Below are 22221 nucleotides of genomic sequence, written 5' to 3'. Positions count from 1 at the left end.
TAATTGCTAGAGACGAGTATAAGTGTGGTAGAGACAATGCACATGATTGTAGATACAGCTAACACACGTCCATACTTTTAGGACTCTCAGAAAATGAAGGAAGTATTTTTCATACTATTGCTGGCAAACGTAGGATAGCTAGATAGAGGATAGCTAGATATAGGATGAGATCAGAGGCTCGGACAGTGAAAGAGTGGACAAAGAGTGTGGATGAGTGGGCAACAGCAGAGGAAAGTCATATTATTAATACTAAGGGGCATATTTATACTCCGTTTGCGCCGAATTTGCGTCGTTTTTTTCGACGCAAAACTAACTCCATATTTATACTTTGCCGTTAGGCGCGTCTAGCGCCAAACTTCATGGAGTTAGCGTAATTTTTTGGCGTGAACACCTTCCTTGCGTTAATGAGATGCAAGGTAGGCGTTCCCGTCTTAAAAAATGACTCCCAGGCATGTGCGTGGTATTTATACTCCCGGGCAAAAATGACGCCCGGGAGTGGGCGGGGCAAAAAACCCTGCATTTGCGCCTCTTTTTAACGCCTGGGTCAGGGCAGGCGTTAAGGGACCTGTGGGCTCAGAATGAGCCCAGAGGTGCCCTCCCCTGCCCCCAGGGACACCCCCTGCCACCCTTGCCCACCCCTGGAGGACACCCAAGGATGGAGGGACCCATCCCAGGGAAGAAAAGGTAAGTTGTGGTAAGTATTTTTTTTAATTTTTTTTTGTGGCATAGGGGGGCCTGATTTGTGCCCCCCTACATGCCACTATGCCCAATGACCATGCCCAGGGGACATAAGTCCCCTGGGCATGGCCATTGGGCAAGGGGGCATGACTCCTGTCTTTGCTAAAACAGGAGTCATGTTAATGGCGTCTGGGCGCCCCAAAAAAATGGCGCAAATCGGGTTAAGACGATTTTTTTGCCTCAGCCTGACTTGCCCCATTTTGGGACGCCCAAACGCCATTTTTCCCTACGCCGGCGCTGCCTGGTGTACGCCGTTTTTTTTCACGCACACCTGGCAGCGCCGGTCGGCTAACGCCGGCTAACGTCATTCAATAAATACGGCGCCCGCATGGCGCTTCAGAATGGCGTTAGCCGGCGCTAATTTTTTTGGCGCAAAACTGCGTTAGCGCAGTTTTGCGTCAAAAAGTATAAATATGGCCCTAAGTTGGCCTGGGTTGTTCATGAACTTGAAGTTCTGGAAAACTGAAAGTCAGATGTCCACGACTTACTACAAAAACATGTACCTACATGGCGAAGATCGCTGCCATTTACCAACTATTACTTGAAACTTTAACATACTTTATTCTGTTGTTATTACAGTCTTAACAATAACCTTCACATTACGGATAGCCTCACTCTAAGTGGAACCCTCATTGAACTTTACAAAAACGCACTAAGAGCCCCAAAGTCTAGTAATGAATTGCAGATTAATGTAAGTTAAATCTATTGGACATTGTAGTCTGTTGTGAGTAGCAGCAGTGTGGGTAACCTGGCCAATGGAAAACTACCAACTATTATTTGAAACTCTAGTGCCCCTCCATCAATTTTTTCTTACAAGCTTGCTATTGCAAACGTCAGGAAAGAGACGCCGCCTATCAGATTGCACCATATGGAGCTCTGTTAACTGGGTATACCTCCCCTTGTTAATGAGTAGTTATTTGAAATGTTAATGAAAAAAACTATGGAATGGTGATAGAGAATTATGACCTGTCAGGTAATACACTCAGGGAGGGAAGACTCAATGTACAGATTCTGGAGAAAGGCAAATCGGAAAAACAGTCTCTTAAAGGCGAATGAGAGATACAGGAGAGCTCAGATCGAAATGGGGAAAAGGGATTATAAAAAATACACAGAACAAAAGCCCTAGGGACAGAGCCGAATTGTAACGCATAAGTAGAATATGACTACAGAGTGCAATTATCTTCCAGTCAGAAAAAGTATGCAGTATTGTACAGGTACCAACAGGGTATCCGAGTGACATCCCATTCAGTTGTTTTCTCGTGTGTCTTCACGGTTGCTGGGCTTTGCTGTTTTGCATTATTTGAAGGTAATGTTTAAAATACAGAAATATCTTAAATGATACCAACATGTATCGGGAGGTAGAACAGTCTGCTTTAGTAAAAAAAACAAAAAAGAAAGAAAATGCTGACGAATAGAGGAGAAAGACTTTGACAATAGCGACTTTGCATGTTACTAACTTCTTTCTCAGCATATGTTAATAGAAATTTCACATTCTAAACCTGTGTTCCATAGCCAAGCACCTTAAGCACCCATCTATAAAGAAAAACGTTAGCTGATGTAGTCAAAAGAAAAGGATACACTTACTGGTGATTAATTTATTATGGTATTTTGGCGTGCTGGTCTAACCCTCCTTGGAATAGTGAGAAAACAGAGGAGTCATGTGGGCAGAAGTACCCATGAGTAAAGACTTTTAGGGACAGATGTACGACCTTTAGTTTTGCGACTCGCAATTTGCGATCCATTTGGAAACTGCAAATTGGGAGTCGCAAAACAAAATGTACAACAGTGTTAAGTACACTGTTTGTGATTTCCAATGGGGTCGCAAATAATCTACCTCATCAGTATTCATGAGGTAGGTTGCAGTTTACGACTCCATTGGGAATGGCTGCGGTCACAGGGATGGTGGCCTATTGGGAACTGCAGACCACCATGTCTGTGACTGCTTTTTAAATAAAGCAGTGTTTGTTTTTTAAATGAAGCTTGTTTTCCTTAAAAGAAAACTCGATGCGTTCCAAAAAGAAAGGCCTGTGTGTGCAGTTTCACTGTCACTTCAACTTGGCATTTAAAAGTACTTGCCAAGCCTAACACTCCCCTTTTTCTACATATAAGTCACCCCTAAGTTGTGCCCTAGGTAACCCCTAGAGCAGGGTGCTGTGTGGGTTAAAGGCAGGACATGTGCCTGTGTAGTTTACATGTCCTGGTAGTGTAAAACTCCTAAATTCGTTTTTACACTACTGTGAGGCCTGCTCCCTTCATAGGCTAACATTGGGGCTGCTCTCATACCTTGTTGAAGTGGTAGCTGCTGATCTGAAAGGAGTAGGAAGGTCATATTTAGTATGGCCAGAATGGTAATACAAAATCCTGCTGACTGGTGAAGTTGGATTTAATATTACTATTTTAGAAATGCTACTTTTAGAAAGTGAGCATTTCTCTGCACTTAAATCTTTCTCTGCCTTACAATCCACGTCTGGCTGGGTTTAGTTGACAGCTCCTTGTGCATTCACTCAGACACACCCCAAACACAGGGTACTCAGCCTAACTTGCATACATCTGCATTTTGAATGGGTCTTCCTGGGATGGGAGGGTGGAGGGCCTGCTCTCACACAAAGGACTGCCACCCCCCCTATTGGGACCCTGGCAGACAGGATTGAACTGAAAGGGGACCTGGTGCACTTTTAAACCACTGTTTGAAGTCTCCCCCACTTCAAAGGCACATTTGGGTATAAAACAGGGCCTCTGCCCTACCACCTCAGACACTTCCTGGAGAAGAAACCTGAACCAGAACCTGCACCCTGACAAGAAGAACTGCCTGGCTGCCTAAAGGACTCACCTGACTGCTTTCTACAGAGGACTGCTGCCTTGATGTCGCCCTGCTGTCTTGCTGCTCTCTTGCTTTGCTGCAGAAGTGCTCTCCAAGGGCTTGGATAGAGCTTGCCTCCTGTTCCCTGAAGTCTCAGGACCAAAAAGACTTCTCTCTTGCAACTGTACTCCTTGTGCGGCAAAACATTCGACGCACAGCTTGTTCCGTGGTGAAAAATTCACTGCACGCCGAACCGGGACGCCGCCTCTCGACTTCGCAATGAAAAGATCGACGCGGCGCCTGCGGTGTAACCGGAACTTCGACGCACGGCCCACCGGATCGACGCACAGCCGACCTGGGACAACAACGCCCACTTCCAGAAGGGAAATTGATGCAGCGCCTGCCGTGAGGGAGACATTTCCCGGCATCGCCCACCGGAACGACGCAGAGCTGGTCAACAAGCCCAGGATTCCATGCACAGACCCCAGGGTGTCTGAAAACACCGCAACCCGAAGAGGAGACCCCTCCGCACTGGAAATCGACGCAACTTCTTCCCCGCGTGGAAAATAACGACGCAAGTCAGTGTGTGAAGGGGCAAAACCGACACACACACCATTTTTCTTCACATCTCCTCCTCTGCGGCCCTTTGCAGAGATTTTTCACTCCAACCAGGTACTTTGTGCTTGAAAGAGACTTTGTTTGCTTTTAAAAGACTTAAGACACTTTATATCATTTTTCAGGGAAATCTTAGCATTTTCTTAATGCACCTTTGATCGTTTTTGACCTGCAAATATCCAGATAAATATTATATATTTTTCTAAACACTGTGTGGTGTATTTTTGTGGTGCTATATTGTGTTATTGTATGATTTATTGCACAAATACCTTACACATTGCCTTCTAAGTTAAGCCTGACTGCTCAGTGCCAAACTACCAGAGGGTGAGCACATGATAATTTGGATTGTGTGTGACTTACCCTGACTAGAGTGAGGGTCCTTGATTGGACAGGGAGTAACCTGACTGCCAACCAAAGACCCCATTTCTAACACAGAGGAACTGCATGCCAAACACAGCATTCATCCCCAGATGGTCACAGCTGGACTGCTTCTCTGACCCCTATGGTTCAATGCATCATTTATATAATCAAAGCCACACTGTGTTAAAGGCACAGCTGTGATGCAATGCTATGTCTAGATGTTAGAAGCTGTCTCCAAACTGGCAACACAAGCACTAGGATATCTTGTAAAGTATTCCTAGTCTTGAACAGAGTGTGCAGATTACATGTCGAGAATGGTGAACTAAAAACAAGCAGAATATCGAGTGTATTCTTGTAATAAAATTGTGCAAGCCTGTGTGTGTAAAATGTCACCCCTAAAAGCGATGTAATCTAAAACATGTAAAATATAAAACAAAGGTAAAATGGCGAACCAACATGGGCCCAAGAAGGCCTCATGACGAGTTCACCTGTGTCACCCGTGAGTGTGAAGGTACCCCTTGTAGAGTTACTCCAAAGTTGTAACTTATGCAACACTTTCTTTTCAGACTTTGCATGTGTTCTGCATTGTCTTCACACATTCATAGTAGGAAAAGTTTCAGAAAGTGTCTATTCATAGTACTTGGGTGCCAAGACTCATTCCAGGAGAGACTACAAGCAGGGTCCAGGTCAGATCCGATTGGTACTGGTCAGCTGAGAACCTCAGAAAAACACCTCTTGTATATTGTTTTTAGCCCCGTAGTCACATAGAGGTTCTGCCAACTGACCCTTTGAGCCCACTTCTTTGTCATGGATCCAGGAGGGAGCAGGTCCACCCATTTTAGATAGCAAACATAAGGTCCAGTCATCTGTTCTTCATCAGATCCAGAAAGTGTTCTGAAGAGGGTGCCTGGGGATGCCACATTTATGCCTGATACTACTTAGTGAGTGAGGGTTTCTCCTGGCCCCTACCTAACCAGTGGGTAAAAGTTTTACGAGGTTATACTACCCACTTTTGCAGCAGTTCCTATTTGCCCTATTGTAAGCTACCCCACAGTACCCTCACTCCTAAACTCCAAAATGAAGAAACCCTTATCCTCTTGCGCAGAGTGTGTGTGCCCACCTAGAAACATGGACAGGATAATGACCAGTTCCCTCCTCTGTGGTCACTTCAAACCAGTACTGAGGTAGCTTCCCCCCCACTGGATTTTGTGCCTGGCTTGGAGGACAAAGACCTTTTCAGGTGTCACCTAACATTTGCTTGTGACAAGGAGGGCCCTTTTAAAGGAAATTCAGTACCTGGATACAACCCAACTGGTCTTTCTTCCAGGGTAAGAGGAACACATTACGGCACTCAAACCCTTGTCTCCGCTCTTAGAGCAGTTTTCACACCCCATCCAGGGCTATTGGCTGGCAGGCCAACAGTTGGATAGTTCAGTCAAACTGGCCTCCAGGAGTTTTTAGCAAGGCAAAAGTAACTTTCTAAAAGTTATTTTTCCTTTATATTTATTACAAATCCGACTTCACCACTAAGTTGGGATGTTAATACATATTAAAAAGAGAATAATAATAATATTCCTTACTGGTTCAAATCACCAATACCATAATTAATATTTCATCCTGCTTCCTATTCTTTCTGTATGGGCCAGTCAGCCTTGCTACAGGGAAAATAGCTTTTGGGGGGTAGTCATTGTAAGGATATGTTAACCTTTCTACACTTCCACATGCCCTACATTTAAATTCATGCCCTGCATTGTGGACCGCAAGGCCAACCGAGGGGTGACTTATTGATATTTAAAAATAAAGTTTTCTCATGTCATAAATAGTTATGTTGACATGTTGAGCTGCGGAATTTAAACTGCAGCTGCCAGGCTACAGTGGTAGGCCTGCGGTCATGCTTATGTGATCACACTAGTGTATGGCACAGAAGTGCTGTAGTCCATATGTGACATTTAGCTTTCCATGGGTGTATTTTGAATACCATATTATATGCCCTTATGGGACTTGCTTAGCAGAATAAAAAACATAATCTATATCAGCCCACCTTGCAAAAAAAGGCACTTTCTCACATTTCCCATAAAAAAGTCTATGAGCAGTGCAAGGTTTCAGGTAGCTCAATTCAGTTTATCGCATTTTGGCCCATATTTAAACTTTTTTTGTGCCGCATTTGCGTAATTTTTTATGCAAAAGCGGAGCAAACTTACAAAATACAATTATATTTTGTAAGTTTGCGCCGCTTTTGCGTCAAAAAATTACGCAAATGCGGCACAAAAAAAGTATAAATATGGACCCTTATATTTTATGCTTAGACCTACACATAAAATATACTATAGCAAATCAGATGCATGCCTAGAATATAGGATATTGGGGAGATTTTAATTATCTTGTGAAGTCCTCTCCTGAGATGTTTAATTGCTAGAGACGAGTATAAGTGTGGTAGAGACAATGCACATAATGGTAGATACAGCTAACACACGTCCATACTTTTAGGACTCTCAGAAAATGAAGGAAGTATTTTTCATACTATTGCTGGCAAACGTAGGATAGCTAGATAGAGGATAGCTAGATATAGGATGAGATCAGAGGCTCGGACAGTGAAAGAGTGGACAAAGAGTGTGGATGAGTGGGCAACAGCAGAGGAAAGTCATATTATTAATACTAAGGGGCATATTTATACTCCGTTTGCGCCGAATTTGCGTCGTTTTTTTCGACGCAAAACTAACTCCATATTTATACTTTGCCGTTAGGCGCGTCTAGCGCCAAACTTCATGGAGTTAGCGTAATTTTTTGGCGTGAACACCTTCCTTGCGTTAATGAGATGCAAGGTAGGCGTTCCCGTCTTAAAAAATGACTCCCAGGCATGTGCGTGGTATTTATACTCCCGGGCAAAAATGACGCCCGGGAGTGGGCGGGGCAAAAAACCCTGCATTTGCGCCTCTTTTTAACGCCTGGGTCAGGGCAGGCGTTAAGGGACCTGTGGGCTCAGAATGAGCCCAGAGGTGCCCTCCCCTGCCCCCAGGGACACCCCCTGCCACCCTTGCCCACCCCTGGAGGACACCCAAGGATGGAGGGACCCATCCCAGGGAAGAAAAGGTAAGTTGTGGTAAGTATTTTTTTTTATTTTTTTTTGTGGCATAGGGGGGCCTGATTTGTGCCCCCCTACATGCCACTATGCCCAATGACCATGCCCAGGGGACATAAGTCCCCTGGGCATGGCCATTGGGCAAGGGGGCATGACTCCTGTCTTTGCTAAAACAGGAGTCATGTTAATGGCGTCTGGGCGCCCCAAAAAAATGGCGCAAATCGGGTTAAGACGATTTTTTTGCCTCAGCCTGACTTGCCCCATTTTGGGACGCCCAAACGCCATTTTTCCCTACGCCGGCGCTGCCTGGTGTACGCCGTTTTTTTTCACGCACACCTGGCAGCGCCGGTCGGCTAACGCCGGCTAACGTCATTCAATAAATACGGCGCCCGCATGGCGCTTCAGAATGGCGTTAGCCGGCGCTAATTTTTTTGGCGCAAAACTGCGTTAGCGCAGTTTTGCGTCAAAAAGTATAAATATGGCCCTAAGTTGGCCTGGGTTGTTCATGAACTTGAAGTTCTGGAAAACTGAAAGTCAGATGTCCACGACTTACTACAAAAACATGTACCTACATGGCGAAGATCGCTGCCATTTACCAACTATTACTTGAAACTTTAACATACTTTATTCTGTTGTTATTACAGTCTTAACAATAACCTTCACATTACGGATAGCCTCACTCTAAGTGGAACCCTCATTGAACTTTACAAAAACGCGCTAAGAGCCCCAAAGTCTAGTAATGAATTGCAGATTAATGTAAGTTAAATCTATTGGACATTGTAGTCTGTTGTGAGTAGCAGCAGTGTGGGTAACCTGGCCAATGGAAAACTACCAACTATTATTTGAAACTCTAGTGCCCCTCCATCAATTTTTTCTTACAAGCTTGCTATTGCAAACGTCAGGAAAGAGACGCCGCCTATCAGATTGCACCATATGGAGCTCTGTTAACTGGGTATACCTCCCCTTGTTAATGAGTAGTTATTTGAAATGTTAATGAAAAAAACTATGGAATGGTGATAGAGAATTATGACCTGTCAGGTAATACACTCAGGGAGGGAAGACTCAATGTACAGATTCTGGAGAAAGGCAAATCGGAAAAACAGTCTCTTAAAGGCGAATGAGAGATACAGGAGAGCTCAGATCGAAATGGGGAAAAGGGATTATAAAAAATACACAGAACAAAAGCCCTAGGGACAGAGCCGAATTGTAACGCATAAGTAGAATATGACTACAGAGTGCAATTATCTTCCAGTCAGAAAAAGTATGCAGTATTGTACAGGTACCAACAGGGTATCCGAGTGACATCCCATTCAGTTGTTTTCTCGTGTGTCTTCACGGTTGCTGGGCTTTGCTGTTTTGCATTATTTGAAGGTAATGTTTAAAATACAGAAATATCTTAAATGATACCAACATGTATCGGGAGGTAGAACAGTCTGCTTTAGTAAAAAAAACAAAAAAGAAAGAAAATGCTGACGAATAGAGGAGAAAGACTTTGACAATAGCGACTTTGCATGTTACTAACTTCTTTCTCAGCATATGTTAATAGAAATTTCACATTCTAAACCTGTGTTCCATAGCCAAGCACCTTAAGCACCCATCTATAAAGAAAAACGTTAGCTGATGTAGTCAAAAGAAAAGGATACACTTACTGGTGATTAATTTATTATGGTATTTTGGCGTGCTGGTCTAACCCTCCTTGGAATAGTGAGAAAACAGAGGAGTCATGTGGGCAGAAGTACCCATGAGTAAAGACTTTTAGGGACAGATGTACGACCTTTAGTTTTGCGACTCGCAATTTGCGATCCATTTGGAAACTGCAAATTGGGAGTCGCAAAACAAAATGTACAACAGTGTTAAGTACACTGTTTGTGATTTCCAATGGGGTCGCAAATAATCTACCTCATCAGTATTCATGAGGTAGGTTGCAGTTTACGACTCCATTGGGAATGGCTGCGGTCACAGGGATGGTGGCCTATTGGGAACTGCAGACCACCATGTCTGTGACTGCTTTTTAAATAAAGCAGTGTTTGTTTTTTAAATGAAGCTTGTTTTCCTTAAAAGAAAACTCGATGCGTTCCAAAAAGAAAAATGAAGTTTTCTTTTAATTTTTTCCCTTGGACCACTGCCTGCTCTGAAAAAATATTTTCGCTACCATTGGCAAAGGGGAAGTGTTCCTGGGGGGACCCCTTCCCGTTGGCGAATGGGTTAACACCAATTTGAAATTGGTGTTAACTGCAATTGATTTGAGACCGCATTCAGTGTTACACAACATTCATACATAAAATTAAGATTTTGTATTAGAAAGGGACGCCCGGAACATGCCCCTTCATAATACCTAATCGCAAAACCCAAATTGCGTTTCAGAAACAAGTTATAGATTCACAATTTGGGCTTTGTACATCCCAATAAGCATTTTTTGCGACTAGAAAAATGCTTTGTGCATGGTGGCCCTTAGTTTCGGTTACATTATCATACAAGAGTTTCCCTAGTTCTCCAGATCTACTTACGCATATGCTGTGAGAGTGCCTTGCTTCACATCAGGCCCCTCACACTATCACTGGATGACATCCACTGTGAGGTAAGCCTTACCAGCTGGATGTTAAGCTTTGCTCAAAACAGAGGGAGAGTGAATAGTCAGAGAGCTTGTGAATAACCTTTGCAATTGCACTAGATGATTAGGATTTGCTTGTAAAGCAACTCAATGGTTATTTCAGGTGGAGCTCTGAGGAAGAGAGTTCTAACCACGTGATATAATTGAGTGCTTTATTTATTCACATGTGGTGAAGGGTGTTTCTTGACATTTTTTATATTCGATTCAATGTCTTTAATATGCTCTATTTTAATACAATTATTATAACTTCAATATTATCAATTCAATGATTTTATTGTAATCCTATTAATATTATTTTAATACAATCAATATAACTTCAATATTATCAATTCAATGATTTTTTGTTTTGTGATTTTAAAGCTTTTTTCTCTTTTAGCAATTTTAAGTTAGATTCACCTGTTTTACATATTCCCCATGTCTAATTCTATTTCCCTTGGATTAATATGATCTCCATTGTATCCATCTGCCCCACCGTGGAACTCTTAAAAAAAACATAGGACACAATAGCACAGATGACTGTGATTGCCAGCTTCCTGTGAGGGCAACTCGTTTAGTGGCAATAACCTATGTAGTCCTTGCTCCAACCAAAAAGGCACTGAGGTTAGCTGACTTACAGTCCACTTACCAGTGACCAACTGTACCTTATTTAAAAGAGAAATGTGGACAGGAGTAGAGAAACAAAAAAAACAATGTACTAAACATACCAATGTTCTCAAAATATATTTTCCAGTTTTTTTCTCTTCAAGCAATGTTAACTAAGAGTTACCTGTTTTACGTATTCCCCTTGTCTAATTTTATTTTGCTTGCATTGATATGGTTTCCATTGCACACATGTGCCCCACTGTGAAATTCCTCACATAAAGAGAACAGGATAGCACAGATGACTGTGATTGCCAACTTCTTGTGAGGGCAACCCGTGTAGTGGCAATATCCTATGTAGTATCTGTTCCAGTCAAAAAGTACTTAGGTTAGCTGACTTACCTCCCACTTACCACACACCAACTGTACCTTTTTTAAAACAGAAATGTGGACAGGCGTAAAGAAACAAAAAAACGATGTACTGAACTTACCAATATTCTCAAAATGTATTTTCCAGGTTTTTTTTGCATATATGAGAACTAAAAATATTTCAATGAAATCATCCAACGGCATTTTTTTTAAAACAATGTTTATTTTAAAATGAATTTGATAAATATGGTCAATTCTATTTCTGAGTATGATCAAAGTGCAAACAGTAGTTAAGGTAATTTTCTTTGCTAGTCCCTAGTGCTTTGCTTTTGAAGGTATTATATTTACTACTGTCTTGGGTAAATGTAAAAAACAGGCTTCGGTGGATAATGAGAAGATCTGACAGTAACTTAGAATTCATGATAGATCCGGGAGAGAGATGCTGTTTCCAGCCACGTATACTTCGGTAATATTTCGGTCATCACCTAAAACAGGAACATCAAAAATGATTTTTTACATTTTCCATGTACATAGCAGGTACAATTAGATTAAAAAAGAGAGATCACGTATTATTGATAATTTAACTCTGCATTTTTTGTCACTTTATCTGTCTCGGGATTAGAAAATAGCTGGGCGTTTAGAATTTCGAACTAATGACCAACATTTAAAACGGAAGAATTTGGAGATCGCAGTTACGATTTATCTTCAAAAGAACCAGATTTGTCGCACAAGGAAGACGGGAGGCTGCCATTGAGTTGTTGTTAGGTGAGCTTGTTTAGCTGCTGAGAGCCTCTACTACCCATGCTCTCCAACCCTTCTAACGCCATCAGTTTTAAGATTAATACTTAGTATATCACTACAAGCAAGGTTTGCCTTTGATTGCTTGTCAACTGTAATTTGTGAAAAACTCAGAATTTCATCATCAATGTGTTCCTCTCATTTGCATTGTAATAAAATGGCCCGCCACCATTCGATACAAAAACGTAGACTGGGGCTAGCATTTTACAACCACATCTTATTGCCACCATTTATTACCAGAGGCCTTATTTGCAACTTTACAGCTTTAACACATTGGCTACAAACCAAGGAGCACATTTTTTTAAATGCCACGCAGAGTAGCACAGTAAGTCTTTTTGCTGTGTTGTGTGACAGAGAAAGGGCAGGAACGGGCCGTATCTAACATTATTCAGTGCATTCCTGCTTTTTCCCAGCGCTGGCACACAATGTGCTGCCTTGCACCGATGTAGGCACTCTTGCACCATGGTACAAGGATGCCTGAGTTGTAAACAAGATTGTTTTTTTACAGGAAGGGACTCCTGCCTGCACAAAAACAATCACCTGAGGCATTTTCCTCTTTTGCAGCACACATAGAATGAGTAGAAAAACAAGGAGAAATAAACATATTTCTCCTCGTTGTGCCTTATCTGGTGGGGCATAGCAGTTTTGGCACATTCCCAGGTCTACCACTTCCGGTAAATCTGGGAATGGATCAGAATCCATAGGTGTTGCATGGGAACACCCACGCACCACACATGGAACTCCTCCCTGGTGCACTGTAACGCAATGCAGAGAATTTGTGCTGCGTTGCATTACTCTATATTCATCAAGCCATTCAGGGTAATGCAAGGTGGCTTGATAAATTGCACTTTAAGGGTTGCTTCACGCTTGCACCCCATTGCATGGCGCAAAAGCGACACAACCATTTAAAAAATCTGCCCCCAATTGTGTAAAGTTGAACAAAGTAAAAAAAGAAGCTCTGTTACTCGTTGTCAAGGAGAAAACCAACCAAGGGCATTCAACTTCAGTTAAAAAAAACTCCTACAGAAAGCACTAAAGTGTGCTGCTTTGGAAAAGTCACCCAAAAAGGATGCTTGTTTGTTATTCTGAAGTATTCCTGATGGTCTGAGGGATATGTAAGGGCCTCTTCTACAATATAACTTTCACCCCTTAGACCGATCTCTACCAGATTGGATAGTAGGAAAGTCAGTTTACTGGGCTCATCCGAAAAGGTATTTTGGCTGTACATGCAGGGGTGGTCCCCCCGCTATGGCAGAGGAGTATCGCCTCCCTGCTGAAAGCAGAAAAATAAAGGGATAATAAAAGTATTTTATTGTTGCTTTATTTTTCCGCTTTTGTAGGGCAGAGCTCCAGGGCCAGCATCCTCCATGTCAACAAGTCAAGGAGGACTGGTGGTGCACTTCTAAGTGCTCCTGTCAGTTTGGCTGGCTGTCTGAGGCTGGCCAAACTGACATGCACACTCAGAACTCTCCACCTGGCTGTGTAGCCCAGCCAGGTGGAGACGAAGCTCAGTGTCCCACTTCCTCCCTGAGCAGCATTTCTACCTGCTCAGGCCAATCCTGGCGCTTCTTTCATGCTGTTTAGCAGCGTGAAAGAAGCGTCAAGATTGGGTGGGGAGGGAGGAAGAAGACGAGAGGCAGCTGGAGGGGCGGAACACAGAGGCAGCAGATAAGTGCATTTTTTTTATTGCTCCTGCACCCCCCACTCTATGTGCTGCCTCCGCACCCTCCCTGGCAGCAGGCACTACTGCGTACATGTATATTTGCAGCCAAAAATGTCTTCCTTCACACCTGTCAGGAATACAAAGAGTTATTCCCTGAGATGAGTATGTTTCAACTATTGTTTAATTCTCTTCCACAAGTACACAGAACTACACAGTAAAGAGCACCAACCAAAGGATAGAGTAGACGGAACAAGGCGTGGTTTGTTTAGCAGCTTTGTTGGCACCCACACATTCGTGAGTTTTTGGCTGTTCACAATCTCTTATTGGACCAGTTCCTATCCTGGAAATGGTCAGAATTTTACACCTTCAAACAGCTGGCACACGTTTACAGGCATATTACTGATTAGGTATATGAACTGCAAGAAAGTGTAACAGTACATTTAAAGGGAGAAGTAGCTCACCAACCATAATGTTACACTTTTTTTGTGAATCCAGTCTACTGTTTTTTCCAAAGTCTGGTGCAAATTTATCAATGGAGTACAACGTTATTAATTGAGAAATGGGTTTTCCTATGGAGGGTTGTGTCAACCTTAAATATACAGGTGCAACAAGTAATGGTTACTGTTGTCACGCGTTCTGGTTCAGCACGCATAAATGACATAGGACACATTAGTTACTTCATATCACTAGCTCTGCCCAGCTTAAGGCTTCACCTTTATTATTTTATTGGCACCAAAAAGCCCAGCAGTACCATTGTTTGGACATCCAAAGGGGGGGTGACCAATCCCTCCTCTGTTTGATGTGAGCCTCGGATGTTCCCATCCCTCACAAAATTACATTCCTCTCTTTCCCTGGGGAATGGTGAATGAAACACAAAAAAACAGAAAGTATGAGATGGTGTACTTAATAAAATTTAAATGGTGCTGGAAACACCACTGTCTTCATAGTCACCTCCTCGGTGGGAGTTTTCATAGTCCCTATATTTTTGCAATGGGGCAGGGTTGGCTCTTAGTTGATACCAGAATCCTCCTCTTGGCTGTGTTGGTATTGCTTCTTCTTCTGCTCATGGCATCAGATCTTTAATATCTGGAGGAGGTGTTCGCTTGACAGATGACATTTCAGCCAGTGCAAAACTCCTTTCCTCTTCTCCTGAAAGTGTCTCCTCAGTTTTGAGATATATTCCTGAGTGGTCTGTTGTTTCTTGGACTTCACGTCCTTGTAGTGGCTAGTCACTACTTTGGAACTTCCAGAGATGTAATATGATCTGGATGATGTTCTTGGTTCTGCAACAAGTGGTCACCCTGGCTCCTTTTACAGCAGTTATTGTTCAGAGTTATGGCTCAAATGAGAGATGGAACTTTCCGCAAGGATGACGGTCTTCCTGAAGTGGTGTCACAACAAACGACATTCGCTGATGGGGTTGCACCCTGAGGGACTGGGCTGCTGATGTCTTTTGTGCAGGCAATTGGGTGCCTCTCCTAACGCAGTGCTGGGGGCCACACAGGCCTGTGTGAGGGGCTGCTCACCACATGCCCCATCCCGGCGCAGCAATGATCACCTCCCCTGAGGTGGAGATCAAAGCCACACAGCGGCTGTGAGCAATCCTGCGCACCATATCACCTAGTGTCATGTTGATCGGAGCCATGAACGGTTGCTGCCAGGCTAGAAGGCACCAAGTGAGGCCTTGTTGCTCAGTACAAAGCGGCGTTGTTTTCCTGGGTGTGCTGCTGTGGTGCACAATAGCAGGTCTGCGAGGGAGTCACTGCAGGGTGGCACAAAGTGACATGGAGGCATGGGATGCAGCACTCTCACATTGCCAATGTACAGTCACGTTTGCTGAGTCAGCATGCATAAACCACACAGGACACATCGGCTACTTCCTATCACTACCTCCAAACAGCTTCGGGCTTCACCTTTATTATTTTCCTGACACCAACACCTCCAGAAGCCCCTTTGCCTGGATGGTTCGAGGGGGGGGGGGCATCTAATTCTCTCTATTTGTAAAATGCACCTTCGATGACCCATCCCTCACATCATTACATTTACATCACACTCTCTGTGTGCACTTTTTACATAGTTAACAAAATATGCAATTTTTGGACCTTCTGCAATTAAGTTTGGAATGTAAGTTCCGCTGGAAAGAGCCTTTTGCCCTGCTTATAATTCACTTGCTTTTTTGTCCACAACTGTCAAGTGACTGCAAAAATACAGAGTTTAATTTCCAATAGTTTAGTTTCCAAAAGAAACCTCAATAAAAATATTTTCAGCAAAAATAGAGAAAATGGCTTTTTGACAATGCGGCGTGGGCATAGAGGCAAAGGGAATCCCTTTGCAAAGGAGGGAACACCCTCTGGTGATCACACTGGTGCTATATGTGCACCAGCGCTATCTATATTAAAGAAAGGACTGCACAAGTGTCTGCGACCCTTTTCTGTTTTATCAAAGTGCCCCTGGAGCGAGCAAAGCAGGAGCACATGCCCATTGCGCCTCTGGGGCACTTCTATAATTCGGCTCCAGAAGGGTGTTCCTTCATTTACATGGGGGCGTGGCCCCATGCAAATAAGGGAACTCCTTTGCCTCTCCACCAGCGGCGTATTATAGACACGAGCGCAGAGGCAAAGAAGCTGTCAGGAAGTGTACTGACAGTGCACCACCTAGAAGGTGGTGCACTGTCAGTGCGCCCCCTGACTGCAGCCCTCTGAAGGGGGGGAAGAGGTTCCCATGGATCCCCCAGACATCCCCTTGCAGGCAGGTGTAGTCACTCATTGCACCCGCCTGCAAGCGGATGTCTAATCCCTCTTCAAAGTGCAGGAGGGTTGCTGCCTGCACTGTGAAACACGGAGTGGCTTTAAAGCACCCGCTCCATTTTTCATATGAATGCGCTGCCCTGGAGGAAACACATTCATGCTAATAAGGTGCATTTTCCTTGTTTGTTCCAGGTGCACTGTTTAAAAGGTTTGCCCAATACACACAAGGAAAACGTGCCATATGTGTGATATATGTGTGATATGGTCCCATATGGAATAGGTCTTATTTTTGTGCGCTGCAAAGATGACATACTGTGCCCTCTTTCTCTAGCCATCTTGGTTTCTGTGCCTAGGAAGTAAATGAATCATGCCTGTAAATCAGAAACTTCTGTTTTATGAATGCAGAATAAGTAGAAGTGGAATATGGTGCTAGTTTGAGTTGCTTGTAACTATTGATCCTTGCATGTGATCATTTTGACAGAATACGTTTATCTTCATATAAATCTTTTTCTTCATACATCTGTTTAAGATCCTTTTGATTGTCATGTAAGGTAGTTGCGGGTCCCATAAGGCTTTCACTAGTACTGTTGTTATTGCGCTTTCAATGAGCATTTTGAAGGACGACTCCGGAGACCTAGCTATAGTCAACCAGAGAATTTTATTACAACACCTTATGATGGCACACTGTCTGGTTATTATTTGTTTTACAGGGACAAATTCTAAACAAATCTGTGCCAGTGATGCATTCTTAGGCATCTCAAAGACATGTCTATAAGCCTCTACAGTATAGTTACGCCATCAAAAGAAGCTGAGTCTCTACCAAAGAGAACCTCGCTGCCATCAGTGAGAGTCAGAAGAACTGTTGCTGCCATAACAAGGAGCATTTGTTGGAAACTCAGGCCTTTTAGGTGAATGCAGATTCTCCAAAAAGCTGCTATAAGTGCATTTTATTTTCTTAATTGTGATTGCTTTGGGGAAGAAAAGTGCTTTTATCATCTAACAGGATGTCCAGGTATTTGTACGAGACGCATTATCCAGAGGCTGCTCATCTAATAACCACTTGATGGGGTGTTTAGTGGAATTTAAGATGGACATGACTTTTGTCTTGTTCCTTGTTATTTCCATTGCGTTAGCACAAGCATAATTGAATAATGCATCTATTAGACAGTGGAGCCCAACTCTAATAGAGCTATAGAGGAAGGCATTGTCTGCATACAGTAGGTGGTTTAAATGGAGAGTGCACAATCATGGGGAATGACAGTTTGTCAGTTCAAGAGCTTCTGTTGGGTCTGCTAGGAAAAGATTAAAGAGGAATAGCACAAGAAAACATCTCTGCTTGAGGCCCTGATTGGTCATTATTTTACTCAAGAGGCGGGAACATTCCCTATTTTTATCCTAGTCCAGGTATTTGTGTAGAGCTGCTGAATTTCTCTTAACATGGGTGATGGGATGCCCCATTTGACAAGCTTTGCCCACAATTTCCTGCTATCCAAACAGTCAAATGCTGATTTGAAATCTACAAATCATAGGTGAACTGGCAATTTAATTTTTTTGTGTTTGTCATTGGTAAGTGTTAAGGCCAGAATGTTTGTTAATGTCCCCATGCCTTTGAGAGCCCTGTTTAATTTACAGGAACAGTTTTATCTGTGTTTATCCACATTATCATCTCTGCCAGAAGTGATGATGTAAAGCATTTTGCTTTGTTGCCCTTTGTTGGAAATGGTGCTTTATGCAGGATTATTCCCAAACTTTTGCCTTTTCTCATCCTATTTTTCTGACCCTCTTTTTGTTGGCTTTAGGATTCTGGGCACTTTACCACTGCTAATTAATGCTAAAGTGCATGTGCTCTCGCCCCTAAAACTTGGTATAATTGGATTACACCTATTTGACTTATTTAATTCACCTGTAAGTCCCTTGTGAAGTGGTATACCATATACCCAGGGTCTGTAAATTAAATGCTACTAGTGGGCCTGCAGCGCTGATTGCACCACCCACGAAGTAGCCTTTCTAACTTGTCTTAGGCCTGCCACTGTAGGGCCTGTGTGCACAGTTTACTGACACATTGACTTGGCATCTAAAGTTACTTGCCAAGCATGGAACTCCCATTTTACTACATACAGGTCACCCCTAAGGTAGGCCCTCGGTAGCCCTATGGGCAGGGTGCTGTGTAGGTAAAAGGTAGGACATGTGCCTTCATTGTGTGGCTTGTCCTGGCAGTGACAAATAGCCTATTTGGATTCTCACCGCCATGAGTGCTACTCTCATAGGTTTGCATTGGGAACTCCCTGATATATGTCTAACTGGTAATTTCTGATCTGTGAGGAGTAGCGTGGGCATGTTTGGTATGGTAGTGAGAAATCCTGCTTATTTGTGTAGGTGGATTTATTATTACTATTGTGGAAATGCCACTTTTAGAAAGTGGGCATTTCACTGTGCTTATGACTCTTGTGCTTTTCAGCCTAAGTCCAATCCACGTCTAGGGTAGAGAGACAGATGGGCTTTGTGTATACTTTCCAGACATCTATCACACAGGGAGGGTGGTGGTGTAACAGCATACTGAATGGCCTTCCTGGGCTGGGAGAGAGGGAGGCAGGCACACTTGCATTTGTATAGGCTGTGTCCTGCTCTCACACAAAGGGCTTGTTTACCCCCTGCTGATGTCTGGAGCCAGGGCTGGTGTTGAGAGGGGGTGTTGTACACTTCTAAGACTAGTTTGAAGTACCCCATAGATAAAAGACATTTTGAGTATAACTAGGGGTACTGTGACCACATCTTTTCAGACACCACTTGGGACTTGTGACCAGATGAGTCTGGCTCTGCATGTTGCATATTGCAATGGACTGCCGTGCTGCCAGGAAGGACCTCCATTTGGATTGCTTGCTTGCTGTGTTGGCCTGCTGCCTACTGACTGCTGTGGTGGTTGGAGGGACTAACACTTTGCACTTCCTTATGTGATAGCCTGCTGCTTGCCTGCCCTGCTCGTGCCCCCCCAGTGCTCTCCAGAGGTGTGGGGCTTACTTTCCACTCCTCCCTGTTTATTGGGCCTCCCAGAGAACAGAAGGATTCTCTGGGATTGCTCCTGGGGTTTTATGGCACAAGTGCATGATGGGCGCTTGACTGTTATTCTCTTTGTGCAGGGGGAAGGCTGCTTAAAGTGCCAGTGTTGCTTGATCAGCCGAGGAGAGCACTGTGCGTGGTGCATGCTTCTGCTGTCCCTGTGGCTGCATGCCCTGTTTGCCGATGCACTTCCGAATGCCACGCTGTTCCCCCTGTCCAGGAGGGCTGGGGAGAAGGAGGAGTAAGGCAGTGATCGCAACAGTGTTTCTAGGGCCCCCAGGGCCAAAGCAGGCATCCACTTCTGACGTAGAGAAGCAAGTGATTTGGCGCTCCTCTCCGCTGGATTTACCAACTGACCCGAGCCGCAGTGTGGGCGCGAGCTGAGGAGCAGACTCCAGAGCTGAGGTGGATGTGAGGAAGAGCCGCTGACAAGTGAGTGGGCGCGCTGTTGAGAGGATGCATGCAGCTGCCCCATTTTAGATGCAGGGGACCTAGTGAGGGACCTAGTGAGGTTTCCATGCTTCCTTTGCAATGTGTGCTTCCCCCTCGCCACAGTGTGGAAACTTACCTTGGGTACATTAGATCTGAGGCGGTATTGTGGGGCAGAACCTCAACAGAGGGCTCCGAGGGAGAACCGATCCAACTGAATTGGGATTACTGTATTTCCTGTAGTAGGTGTGCAGCTGCTTCTGCATCCTACAAGGTAGACAAGAATTACCGTAACCCTGCTGATGGGAGGGCAGGTGTGCCTGGAATTAAGTTCACACTACTACTGATGTGCTTAGGATGTACCATACAGGTGATCAAGGGGTTCCGTTCATTACATGCTGCATTATAGGTCCTCAGTGTTTATGGGGATTTGTAGCTGATGCCCTGCATTGTCAGGATAGCGAGTAAATATATGAGGTGCGGTAATAACTGGTTTATGAGGTTTTGGTCTATGATTTATGCACAATTTAGATTGTGTGTCTGACTTACCCTGACTAGGATTGTGGTCCCTACTTGGACAGGGGCAACACCTTTGCCAACTAGAGACCCAATTTCTAACACTCCCTAAGAGGTCATTTGTTTCTTTATTCCTTCCTTTTCTTATTTTTTTGCCTTTTTGTTTCATTTTTTTATTTGAGGTGAACCCTTCTGGGCATATGATGATGATAGGTCATTATCCTGTTGGATGGCTTCCATTTTAGTTAGAGTTCAATGATTTTTACTTATTGTTTTGCCCTGTAAATTGGCTTTTTCTTAATTGATGGGCAAGTAGCATTGATTCACTCAGCAGCTTTTTTGTTATGCATGTGGCATTGACTTTTGATAAATGGGTATCACTGACAAGTTCCTTGGTTTTGGCAGCCACTGAACGTCTTTTTATACATTGGCTCTTGTGCTTCTGTGCTCGCTTCAGAGGTGAAAGGTGTTAAACTTGATTTTGTAGCATTCAGTGGCATTGTCAAAATACTTGGCAAAGTACTAAAATTGTAAATTATTGGACTGTAGGGGCACCTTGCAGGTGAATGAGGATAGGTGGCCTGGGCTTGGATGATTACATTATTTGGGTCAGCCAATTTTGAATTTATCACTGTTATACATGCCACTAGTATATTCAATAGATCAACTTGAATATCTAATTTCTTTGCCTAATAATTCATGGCATCTACAGAGGCATGCAAAGTGCTTACTAGGCGTCACCCAATTATTTTGTAATCCATCCTTGTGACCAGGGTCTTATCATCCTTTTGCTCTTGTTTGCAGCCTTCCATCTGCTGTGGCTGTTTCCATGTTGGAGAATTTGACAAGATGGTTGCATCACAGCTTATTGCCGTTATGTGATCTAGCATTGGTCTTAAAGAGCTAGCTGTGTCATCGTGAGGTTGAAAGAACTGATCCACAGGTTTTGATTTCTAATGAATTGGAATAACTTGAGACTCATAATTTGAGCTGAGGATGTAACTGAGTTATTCTGAGATGGGCAAGATCATATGGTTGGTGATGCTCCTTGGTTACATGGCACTATGACAAAAAATCAGCAACTTCCTTCATGCCTCACTCATTCATAGATTAAAAATATGATTATTTAGGTTTGTAGACCTTCACTTCTACAAATCTGCAGCAAGTCCCCAATGCCTCTCCTTAATCCTGTTCCTCTGATTCTAAGGAATGTGATTGAGGAAAACTCCCTTTGGCTGCCCCACAGCCTTACTCATGAGTGGCTGGGCAGACTCCATGTGGCTGCCCTGTGGTAAAGCACAAAAGGGCCCGCATAAAGTATCCATTTTAGATTCCACATTTTAACTTAGCCTTTCTTTCTTATAGTGACTTTTTACTCTGCTTTTTGCTCATTTGTTACTGTACTTTGAAATCACTGCACATGCACCATGCTTCTTGTAAGTGTTGCTGCCGTTCAGTCTGTACACTCCATCCAAGGCTAAGCACACAGAACGTGATGTCCTAAGTATAATGATTGTCCATGGGGACAGCTCATCACTTACAGACCTATTATCGCATCGGCTCTGCACCTCTGACACTGTGCGATTGGTGCTTGTATTATAAAAACTGCCTCTGTGTAACATTCAGCAGAGGAGCACTTCTGCTAGGATTATCCTGGAGCACAGTACACTGTGGCCGAGATGTAGCCCTGCTTACTCTGACCTCTACCTTGCAAGAGATGGTAGCATACACTACACCAGACCAGCTTAAGGCTTCCCTGCACCTCTTACTCAGGTGTGGGTGGTTAGGCTAACCCAATTGATCTGGCAGATAGTTCTCACACTATGCTCTCCATAGTGTAGGCAGTAACAGATAAGAGTG

General features: G+C 43.6%; 1 protein-coding gene across 1 annotated transcript in view; it reads right to left on the bottom strand.

Annotated features, from left to right (window-relative positions):
• Positions 1-11361: 11361 nt before the first annotated feature.
• GDA (guanine deaminase) overlaps positions 11362-22221 on the bottom strand; it is a 599621-nt gene continuing 588761 nt past the window's right edge. The window contains exon 15 of the mRNA XM_069228937.1: positions 11362-11636. Coding sequence (XP_069085038.1) covers positions 11569-11636 — 68 coding nt within the window. The 3' untranslated portion in view covers positions 11362-11568. The remainder of the gene's footprint in view (positions 11637-22221) is intronic.

Source organism: Pleurodeles waltl, chromosome 1_1, assembly GCF_031143425.1.
Source record: "Pleurodeles waltl isolate 20211129_DDA chromosome 1_1, aPleWal1.hap1.20221129, whole genome shotgun sequence".
Classification (NCBI taxonomy): domain Eukaryota; kingdom Metazoa; phylum Chordata; class Amphibia; order Caudata; family Salamandridae; genus Pleurodeles; species Pleurodeles waltl.
This window is presented reverse-complemented; position numbering and strand designations above follow the sequence as displayed.